Consider the following 12,076-nt stretch of genomic DNA (forward strand, 5'->3'; position numbering starts at 1 on the left):
GAGGTTGTTGTTAGTTTTAATAAGCTGTCATCAAGTGTACTCACTTAACTAAGGATGGACAATGGTTTTCAATGTTTGAATAGTTCATGTGATGATGGCTTTGTCCTGTCTGTGGCAGGTCGCAGTTTTATGCCAGAGCTGTTACGCGTCAGTTTCACATAAAGGCATGACTGAGCAGGACAGGAAGCTGTGCATAAAACGCCCAGTGACTTCCAAAATATAAAAACCATTGTCCAAACCAGATCCTAATTATCTTGACTATAGCTAAAAACTGACATAAAGGAGGAGTCAACGGGTTGGAGGTTTTGCAGCCAAAAGAAGAAATAGGAGATGCTATATTTTGGATTGGGAAGTGCAGGAACTCAGTTGAAAAAATGAGCGAAAATTAGGTGCAAGGTTAGTCTAGCATATCACAAGAGCAACAGCCCTCTCCCTCTTTGTCAAAGTGTAATGGTCATCCCTACACTCAACTTTCAAATCTACCTTTAAACTTTTTAAGCGTTGATGATATTATGCTCCCCCAACAAAGTTTACATCAGCATGTTGTAAACTTGCTGCTTGTCATCATATCAACCACTTTTCCCAGTTTTTTTTAACTTTAACTTGTCATTTACTATTTCATCCATTCTAAACTTTCCTCTATAGTTCATGTTAGTTCCTTGTATACCAGTTACCAATACTTATTCAACTGTATTTGTTTATCTATATTAGATGTTCACCAACCTGCTATCGTGTTTGTTGTTGGGTTGACGTCCCCCTTTGGAGATCAGCAGATTACCTCATCTAACTTATCTTATCTTCAAAATTTGAATTATCAAACAAAGTCTCTAATAAAATACAGCAAAAGCTGGAGCACTGTGATATTTGTGCACTTCACTTGAAAGGATGAGGGCAACGTGAGATGAAAACCTATGAAGCCTTTTTTTTTGCCCCATGTCTGGATGACAATTAGGGGTGGGAGAAAATATAAAAAACTGATATATCAGGATTTTTTTGTTTGACAATATCAAAATCAGGATTCATTGTCAATTTTTTTTTTAATTGAAAGTTTTCATTTTAGTCTTTGTTTATAAACTGGATTGGAAAAAAGTTTCCACTTTTTTCCATCAGAGGTTGAAATATTTCTCTCTGACTCACGGGATGTGCATTTTATGGGAAAATCCTGATACAGCCTTTAGACATTATCATCATCATTTAACTTTTTCACATGGTCTGCTGTTAGAAAAGCAAACTAAAATTTGCAAAAATTGAAGAATTGCTTATTAAATTAAATCGGCACCCCAAAAATCACAATAGAATCAAATCACGAGAATAGCATTTTGTCTCTGCCCTAATGACGATGTACGTCTCCCATTTCTATGAAATCTTTGCAGTTTACATTTACCAACTGTATGTTTCACTCATTTCTCAGTTTAAACTTAAAGTTTTTTTCCAGAGAGTGGAAAACCCCAAGTGTCACACAGGAACAGTCCTGTCTGTCTCTGAATAACGACTCAGAGAAATAAATAAATATCTTATGTTAAATCTCCACTGATAAAAGAAAAGCACCTCATTAACCTTTAGTTTGAGTCGTCCACTTTCTTCTCATACTGTGTATTATCAACAACTGAAAGCAGAACTCGGGCTCTGGTTGGTTCCTCGTGGTTCAACTGGAGTGTGAGTCTTCACTTTATGCACATACACCCACACTTTTGACTTTTATGACTGAGTGGCTCATTAACCGTGACAGGACGCTCTTAATAGGCCAGCTGGGAAGTGACGTGGCGATGATGTTCAATGGACAGACAACACATTGAATCATTTTACAGCTTCCATACTGTAACTACTCCTTTTGTGTGTGTGTTTGTGTGTCTGTGTGTGTGTCTGTGTGAGTTTTTTGCTTCCTCTTTCACTGTGTGGGTTGTTGAGTACGGCACATTTGCCTTGCTGAGCGTTATCGGGTAAATACTTAACAGTGGAAGCATTTATCTATCGTCCAAGTCTTTGGTTTGCATTTGAATCCCTGGGCAGCGCATTTTACTACGCTTGTGTTGTTGATGTTGAGTTGAGGAAATATGGGACCTGAGCGGTAACATAACGCCTCTATGACATGAGCGGTGAAGGTGTAAAGGGATGGCGTTCTTCTTTGAGGCCGCGTGTGCCATTCGCTCCCTTTTCTCAAGTGATGGTGAGTCTTGAGTCTCTGCAGATGTGTGTATGTGTGTAATCATGTGGGTTGACTGGGACAGAGGCTGTATTGATCTTCCTCCTCTGCAAGTCAACCCTTTTACTTGACGTTACCGCTCGTTAAATTGTGTCATGTTCATTTTGTCCCTGTTATAACACTGTAAAATGTGTGTTTACATGTGGGCTCAGTGACTGCTCTATTAAACAGTAACAACGCTTTAGGCCTGATGGATCTGCTCCACAGGAAAAAATAAAGTATCCCTTCTCCATGGACTGACTGTGCAGAATTGATTTTTGTGTTTGTCACGCACAGGAATTGTCAGGGTGCATTAGCTGAGTGAGGCAGTCTACATTTCAGCCTGTCAGGGTTGGAGCAGATAAACATGTGCACGTGTGGACCTCTGGGTCATTGGATAATGCACATGTGAGCATTGATTGTGACTGCTGCAGGGTTTAGATTAGAAAATAAAAAGAAAAAAAGCTGTGCAAAAATCAAACAGGATCAGAAAATGAACACTAATAAGCATGTTAAGTTTAATAAACAAATAAATATGTCTGACTTTAAGACTAAAAACAACTGTTTTTGTCTTGAGCAGCAACATGAATCAGTGTCTTGTTCCTTTTTAAAATGAATGTGTTGCAGAAATAAAAATCTTTGTTTGCTTTAATTTGGAGCCTTGTGAGTAGCAGAAACCACTCATTAAATGTACTACTCCCATATGTCACTCTACACTTTCTGTTCTGTAAACAGTGAGCTACTGGTTATGTTTTACTTATTTCCTCTATCTGTAAACCTCTCATTTCTGTTTGATGGGGATATAGTGTTGCCCACTCATATAAACAGAAGTGTCCTGATATTTGTTTCCAAACTTTTTGAAACCATCAAAACACTGAAAAAGCATTTGATAGAATATCACCTACTGAAACTATAGTGTTTTTGAAACTTTGTACTCACCCTGATATTTGTTGTCAGGTATTTTCCTGAGTGACACGAACCAACGACCTGATCTAAAAGGGTATTGTAGTGTCATGAACTCAGTATAAACTCCTGCACTGCACTTTCTCAAAGAAGAGCACATTTTAATGTTACACTGAAGAACAAAGATACACACTGAGCTTTGTTTCAGACTGCAGCTCTTCTGTGCTCATCACGAAAATAAACAAATACATTTGAGCTCTGTCTTGAAAAGTTATCGAGTTGTCAAATCAGTCTAAAACTTATTCATTGGGTGTGGGGGAGAAAATCTTTCACATATTAGGATTTTTTGTTTTACAATTTTTTAATTGCAATTTTTGGTTGAAAAAAATCTTTTTATTTATTTATTTTTTTTTTTCTCAATTGAAATCCTTCATTTTGGTTGTTGTTTATTTCGCCCTCTGCTGGAGAAAAGTTACAACTTTTCTCCAGCAGAGGGCAAAATGTTTTTCTACGACTATCTAGTAACGTGATGTTGGATAGTTAAATCCTACAAAGTGACTCACATAGGGATAGCTACCTTTCACATTTGAAATGATATGGTACCGATGCCCGGTACCTGGCAATCGGTACCGGTACTCAACGGTACCAAGTTTCGATGCTTTTTTGTGTTTATGTGGTAAGAAATATCAATTTGTTTCATAATGAAATATATAAAAAAAAAACATTTTAACAAATTTTTTCTTCAATATATAACCTTGCAATGCTGGGTTCATGTCCAGCATGGAAAATCACCTACTCTTCCACTCCTTCACAGTCACAAGGATGCGTTTAGGTACCTAAACATGGTTACTGTGGCTGGCAGAGATGTACTCTTTGTTCAATTCATACTGTATGGTATGTTACTCTGAATGACAACTGTAGGTCAGAAAAATTTTAATATTCCTTTTTCTTTTTTAACTAAAAAGTGTAAGAAAGAACAGTTTATATGTTGACAGTATCCTTTGTTGAAAATAAAAATAAATAAATAAATAAATAAAAAAAAATAAAATAAATATAATAATATAAAATAAATAAATAAATAAATAAATAAAATATAAATAATAAAAAAAAATAACAAAATTGAAATGAAAAATAAAATAAAATAAAAATAAAATAGATAAAAATAAAATAGATAAATAGATAAAAACAAATAAATAAAATACAATGAAATAAATTAAAATAAAAATTAATAATTAATTATTTCTCCCTGGTCCTTCTGTGCTTTTGCTAACTTGATGAAGAACGTTGCAGGAGCCTCATTGACATCACATCTCCTAATATAAGTATGAAATAGTTATTAAAAACTACATATATCTGAAAATGCACACTTGTACATTTACTAGCATGTCTGATTTGCTTTAAAACTGAAAACATGACACTTGTACCTTTCTTAGTCTCTGGCTGGTCTCATTCCCTCAGTGACCAAAGAGCAACCAGCCAACTGGATACAAGACATTTCCACATGTCCCTTCCCTTTGTCTTTGCTTCTCTCACTCTCTGTGTGCTTGTCCCACATTAATATGTTTAGTTGGACACAATGAGTAGAAATAATGACCAATCACGCAGGGAAACACATGCAGGCAGATTTATTCAAACACAGAGTGGATCTAATGACTCACATTAACAGTTTAACACACAATGAACACAAAGCAGACAATAAATCAGCAGATGCATGGATACTCAGAGAGCTGTCAGGGAGCTAGAAGCACTGTGTGTGTGTGTGTGTGTGTGTGTGTGTGTGTGTGTGTGTGTGTGTGTGTGTGTGTGTGTGTGTGTGTGTGTGTGTGTGTGTGTGTGTGTGTGTGTGTGTGTGTGTGTGTGTGTGTGTGTGTGTGTGTTCACAGAGTGAGGGACCAGCACAGATTCAGCAGCCGTTAAGCTGTGTCTTCACTGTTTCTGACTCTGTCCTCCATGATGGACTGCTGGGTTTCTGAATGGTTCCTGTTGCCTTTTGATGTCCTGATTAAAAGAAATTAATCATTTGTGCTTGTCTGGACGTGGCTGCTCCGTTGTTAGAAACCATGTGAGGTTTTTCTGTGCTTTTCATCCATCACTCAAGCTCACAGTGGAGTTTCAGTCTCCAAATGGTTTGTAAACTGCCTTTTCGAAGCCTTAGGTTTGGCATTTATCACCATAGCCTTTTGGACACTTGGTCTAAGACTTAGTGGGTGGTGCCTTTAAGGGGTGGGCTATTGGACAATGCCAAATTACTAGAGCTACCGAGGATTCTGTTGGTGGTGTTCAGTTTATTATTTAAAGACCAAAGAAGCTAAAAGAGCATGTGAGACATTGTAGAGTGGTAACCCGTCTGCTCGCAAATGTTTCTGGCGGGCCTAATGTAAGTGACTCAAAAGAACTTTCTTCAACCTTCTTATTGGGCGCGTGCCATACTGGATGCGTCTCGGCTGTGCTGCTGTGTGAATGCAATAATTGACGAGTGGTCTCTTAGTACGATGTAGAGCGCGGTGCTTAAGTTTTATGTGTGAGTTAGGGGTGGCTCTTATGCACGAACAGCCTCAACAAAGGGATGAAGGAAAAACACTGTTATGCTAACTAGCCTGGTAAAAAAATAAAGCCAGCGTATAAGGGCAAAGAACTACAGTTCCCTGATAACCCACTTGCGCCTGGCTCTAAAAGCCCTAGATTGGACACACCAATTCAGAAATGCTGATTTTTATGCAAAGTTAAACATGTTTTTACAATCTAGTACAAAATTTGTGCACTTTGGAGGTTACATTTGCCTCAATACCTAACTTTTTGGAAAACAAAAAGGCTAGAAGCTACCCAGATTTGCGTTTTTATCATTAGCATGATTGTGTTTGTCGACAGACGCAATGTTGCTGTTAGCAAAGAGGCTAGAAACCCACCTCTGCTCCACCTCTTTGCCTGTCATATATTGATTGACAGTTTGGTTGAGGCAGCATTTCCAATACGTGATCAGTCATCATTGGGCGTCATAATGCCTCTACACTGAGTCACCAACACTTTCTTTATTTAACCCCTTTATACATAGATGAAACTGTACAGCACGCTCGATGATGACTTGTCTGCCATTTGCATAAATAGCTTCTATAAATGGACCAACATCATGATCTTTGCAGGAAAGTGACATTCATGTTAGTAAAGATCAGGGATGGGAACCGAATTAGGTACTTTTATAGGTACCAACCAAAATCTGTCAGAAGTACCAGGTACCGATTCATGAAAAATCAAAAGGTATCATGCTTTGGTACCTAAATGCATCTTTGTGACTATGAGGGAGTGGAAGAGTAGGCGATTTCCCATGCTTGACATGAACACAGCATTACAAGGTTATATATTAAAGAATAAATATGTCAAATTGAAAAACAAAGTGCCTGTACCGATTGCCAGGTACCAGGCATAGGTACCGTATCATTTCATATGTAAAAGGTACCCATCCTTAGTCAAGTTGCAGCTATCATCAAAGTACACAATTTAACCTTTTAAGACCTGATCTTTTGTCTGGTGTTCAATTTTTAATTCACCTTGCTATGTGGGATAAGTAAGACCTACTAAGTATAGGAACTAAACTTGGCCTTTGTGCTGGAAGTTTGATTGTTTGTGTTATGAGTTCACTATTAGTTGTTTGTTAGTTGCGTTATTTTACTTAATACCTTGTTTTTTTTAACTGAAATGGGGTTTATGTTGTGATTTCACCAGAACAAAATGTGGGCATTATAGGTCTGAGGGGCAGAAATGTAATGTCAACATATGTGGACACTGGGTCTTAAGAAGTTAATGCCTCAATGTAATTTAAATGATATAACTTTATCAACAGTATAAAGGCCTATGGGGATTGACTGTTTAATTTTAAAACCAGCGCTAATGAAGTCAATTAGAAACTGCCTTTATTTTGCACTTATATGTTTGCTCCATTTCTCCCTGCCAGAGGTCTTGGCACCTAGTTTCAACACTTTATCGCCCATCATTCGAAGAGCACTGTTTAGCTCTTAACTTCAGGTAAACATATTAAAAACAAACAGTCTTCTGTCGCTATTTCATGCTGAAGTACACTTACACAACTTCAGCAGATTGGGGACAAACTCTCCCATCAGGAGGCCAGAAGGTGTACAGGAGAGTCAGGGAGGGAACAGATGGGCGATAGAGGAAAAACAAATACATGCACGACACTGTCAGTTGCATATCAGAGGAGCAGATCTTCTTCCGTGGCACGAGAACAGCACAGTTGGCGCCGGGCAGCTGACCCTCACTTAGTTTTTTAACCCCGACTTCACCTTCATGTCTCATGTTACACTCATCCATCTCAAGTTGCATCACTTCAACAGACTGCCTCTGTTTTTTTTTCTCTATGCTTCAGTATGTCAGCTGACAGTCAAATTAAGAATTTGTCAGATATTTTTACAACAGCCCCAGATAAATCATACTGTTGCTTGATGAATACTCACACACAACCAACAGATGGAGAGGTGTTTGATTGGCAGATGGGTGGTGTAATGACTGTGGGTTACCGTGTGTGTCAGAGGGTAACAGACAGACACCCATTAGAGGAAATTGACCCCTGCTTTCATTTTTCAGTCACTTATCATGTGTTGCTGTCTGATCATCTTACATGTAAAAAAAACACACACCCTCTCTGCGTGTGCACATGTGAGCAGTTGTAGTGAGCTGGAACAGGTTGTACTTTTAAAGTGGCAGGTTAGTTTCAGGCTCACCTACGCACATCCCACATTACTGGCTTTTCAAACACTTACTGCTGCAGCCCACAGCTATCGGGCTTCTAGTAATAGTTACACAAGCTGTTATGCATGCACATCTTCTGTTCCAAGGTCTGAAAATAAACACATTGTCAGATAGATACACAGGATTTTAACCAACAGAGCAGAATTTAACCAAAATTTTTCTTTAAATCAGATATTAAAAGTGTTAGCCTTTGGTTTTTATCTTGGTGCGTTCTTTGTAATTCTTCTCTGGTGTTCTTGTGAAGGCAGAGCAGGACTCATTTCAGAGTCTGTGTTGTTGTCTTTTCCCACAAGAGATGTCACTGCTACTGGACATCAGAGCTCTTACTGCACATGACCTCAAACCTGACGCTAACACTAAAAGAAAAACAACTTTAATACAGACCTAACATCAGAAGAAAACTCTGTTTTAAACATTTTAAAAGCTTCTCATTGTCCAGGTTCTACAGAAAAATTAATCAGATGTTCTTTTTGAGCAAAGAAATTATCTTGAATTCTCTGCTTTGTTTCCTTTCCAGCACAGACATTGTTGAGAAAGTCTCCTGTTGGATTTTACAATTGGAAAATGACATGTAGAAAATACTACAGTGTTTTCTTTTCATGCCTCTTTTGTCTCCGCTGTGAGTCACCAACCAAGCGATGGCCTTGTTCTGATCAGCATCCCTTTCTTTCTCTTGCTTCTCCTCATCCCTCGCTCCCTCCCTGCCTCTTCGTCTTCACAGACTTTAACTACAACACAGATGGCTACGAAGGGGACGGAGCGGAGGACGGCAAGTCTCAGGATGGCTCCGAGACGCTGCCCTATATAGACGAGTCGCCCACCATGTCGCCCCAGCTGTGTGCGCCTCAAGGGCCTGATGGAGAGACGGTCTCCCCCACACCACCTGAGGGCCTGCTGGCAGGGGTAAGAGCGCACACACACACACACAAACAACCACACACACTTTCATCAGGAGGTATGTACTATTCAGTGACAGTCCTTGAGGCTTGAATGCTGAACAACTTCATGCCGTCACACAATGGAGTAACAGATGGTGGAGAGAAGAGTGAGCAGCATAAATCACAGACCTGATGTTTCAGGCTGTCATCGTGGACCAGATGAATGATGAGCACAGGTGCTGTTCTCCTTCAGGTGGCTCTCGCAAGTCTGTTATTATTATCCTATCTCCAAAAGATAGTTTTATATAACATTGCATTTCTGCAGCAGTCAAGTCAACTTTATTCATACAGCACATTTAAAACTATCACTGCTGAACCAAGTGATTCACAGGTAAAAATTGAATCACATTCACATAAAAACATCAGCTTCAAAATGAAGGGCTGGTTCTCCCCTTTGGGCTTGTTGGTGTGTGTGTTGTGTGACCAGTGTAGAGTCCCTGTGAAGACTTTATAAGTGAACAACAGGCTGAGTTTTATCTTCTGTTCATAACCATGATTTAAAATGAGATATACAGCACCAAAACTGGTTATTTCCAGATTTTTACTTGAAGAACATGAATCCATTTACAGCATGTAGACTGAAAGTCCCAAAGACTTCAATAAGTCAGCCAGCAAAGTTTAGCAGTTAGAAGCAAGATTTGAACTTTCCGAAGAAGAAGGGGAGTCTCTTGGATTTTATTTTTCGTAATAAAGAACACTGAAGCAATACGACACAGGGTGTATTTGAATCCGGGTCACCCGCTCAAGGTTGAACCTCATGGGGCACGACCTAGACCGCAAGGCCATCTGCCCCCATTCTGTAATATATTCTAACACTGTCGCTGATTGGTGGTACGACTCTGAGAAGTGATTCTTCATGTGTTGCTCAGATGTTTGCCCTTTCTTACATTAGCTTTTCATGAAAATACTGATACCAGAGTCTTTTAATCCTCAGATATATTGCAAATGAAAATGTGTTAAAGGTAGGGTCTGCAGAATTTTTTGTTACTTGTTAGTAAACACAACATTCAAACTGGGCTCCTCCTCCTTGGACCAGTGCACACCCACAGCCTCTGACCATGACCACATGAACACACTCACTAGCCCAGCAACCACCTGTAGCATCGCATTTGAGAGCTGTGCACCTGACTTAGCATGTTGGCACAAGCTAATCACACGCATTTGACACACACTTAGGCCTGTCACGATAACAAATTTTGCTAGACGATAATTTCCCAAAATATTATTGCTGATAAACGATATAATTGTCAATATTATTTTGATTTTTTTTCAATTTTTTCATAGATGTAATTATGATAAATGGGATAATGAAGTGAGTACACCATATCAAAAGCAAGAAACTTTAATTTCTCAAGGGTATCTAACTGTAATTAAAAGGTCAGGATCTTTTAAATAAAACAAATTAAACAAAAAATATAATAGATTTAACAAACAAGAAAGAGAAAAAAATACCATGAAAATGAAATGGACTCTCTTATAGAAAAAAATGCATGTCAATGAAAATAATTAATACTAATCAAAAACAATAAAACATAGACCCTGTCTCTAAAGAAAAAACGAAACTCCCACGTCGCCACTATTTTCAAACAAATGTGACATATCAGCTTGTTGGTGTTCATGAGCTCACACTTTGTTCATTCGGAAAAAAAAAAATATTCCCACACTGGGACTGTGGCAGGCGGCTTAAGAACCATATCTTTCCTGTCATCACTCATATTAGCGTGTGTTTCCTCCTTACCCCTCAGGACGCTCTCTTCAGCTCTCTCTGTGTGTACGCACAAGATGCCAAAGATCACATCTTTGACAGATGCTCACTCCACTATAAATCCGCTAAATCCGCTATAGAACCTATGCACCCTGAAGTTAGGAAAGATAGACGCAGTGAGCCATCTTCTCATTCAGCCTCTTTGGTCGAAAGAGAGGAGGAAAACAAACATGCATGCACGTGTCAGTTTATCGAGGCTGGCAAACTTACCGAGGACGTTTTTATTTATCGTTCGGTTAATTGATTTATTGATTATCGTGACAGGCTTACACACACTGCTCAGTAGAAAGCTGACTTGTGTAGCTTTTCGTCCTGAGCTGCTCTCCAAGTTCCCCGAAACAAGTGAAAGTTGAGCCAAACTTCACCCTGTTTTGGGAAAAAAAACTTTAACTGTTTGGCGTTTTGTTTCTCCTTGGTTTTCCACTCGCTAATCATCATGCAAAGTCACTTGTGTGTTGGGCGCACTGTGATTGACTGATGTAACTATGCCAACTCTCTGCCCAGAAACATCTCGATATAACTAAAAACACAACATACAGGCTGAGGAGGGGGTTGAGGCAAACACAGACACTGACACACAAAGGCCCAGAAGCGACAATGTAGCAGGATTATGCCGGTAAAAGTTGACATTCTATTTTTAGGAAAATCATGCAGACTCTACTCTTAAGTATGAGACGATGTAGCTGTCTGTTTTGGCCCTTGAAAACATCCTCTAAAGGAACGCTTTAGATATTTTTTAGTGTATCCTTATTCAATGCGAGCTTTTCCAAAATGAACAGTGATTACCAGATTTATGGCTCTTCCTTTTCCTCTTGTCAGTACTCGTCCTGTTCAGGTCCTGATTAGACCCAGTGTCAGTGATATTCTGAGGAAGTATTCAGTTAAAATGAAGTTTCAGCAGTCTGAATGAGTCAAGTCAACCATCACTCATAATAACCACACTGACAGTGTGTTAGCAGTGTGATAGAGTAAAGGCGACACATCATCACACACTTACTCTCCTTATTATCAGGAGCTTCACCTGAGATGACTCCAGTCCACGAGGCTCCATCTGTGCTGACAGTCTTCAGGCTTTTCTTTTCTTTTCTCTGGTGGAGTCTTGCAGGAGTTAGCCGCTGTGCCCTGACCCTGTGTAATTGTTAGCAATTAGCCTGAATAGCCCACTGCCTGCAGCGCATGGCGGGTGGTGCATTCACAGCAGCAGGAAATGACTGCTGACCCAGATGGGGTTTGACGCCACTGGGACCGATCAGCTGGTTAGTGTGTAGATGGAGGGTATAGAGCTGAACTTTATTGCTTTGCTGCTTAAATTGATTTAAATTTTTATCGTACAGCGATGGTCCACTTTTACAGTTTTGTGACCAGTGCATGATTCAATTTATTTTTCAGTAGATGGCACTGTTTTCTTTGTATCTGCAATCTGGCAGGAAATAAGAAACACATGCTGCTTTTTCAGGACTTTGCCTGTTAGTTTCTCCCAGACAGCAGGAAGTCAGAATAGCTGATGCAAAATCTCTTATGTCTGCG

General features: G+C 39.3%; 1 protein-coding gene across 2 annotated transcripts in view; it reads left to right on the forward strand.

Annotated features, from left to right (window-relative positions):
- The window catches only part of abr (ABR activator of RhoGEF and GTPase), a 207,245-nt gene that overhangs the window by 74,150 nt on the left and 121,019 nt on the right, over positions 1–12,076 (forward strand). For both annotated transcript variants that reach the window (XM_074671740.1, XM_074671741.1), the window contains exon 2: positions 8,568–8,749. In XM_074671740.1, coding sequence (XP_074527841.1) covers positions 8,568–8,749 — 182 coding nt within the window. The remainder of the gene's footprint in view (positions 1–8,567; positions 8,750–12,076) is intronic.

This window comes from Halichoeres trimaculatus, unplaced genomic scaffold (genome assembly GCF_033239565.1).
Source record: "Halichoeres trimaculatus isolate MK-OKI-2021-1 unplaced genomic scaffold, fHalTri1.1 fHalTri1_scaffold_6, whole genome shotgun sequence".
In the NCBI taxonomy this organism is placed as follows: domain Eukaryota; kingdom Metazoa; phylum Chordata; class Actinopteri; order Labriformes; family Labridae; genus Halichoeres; species Halichoeres trimaculatus.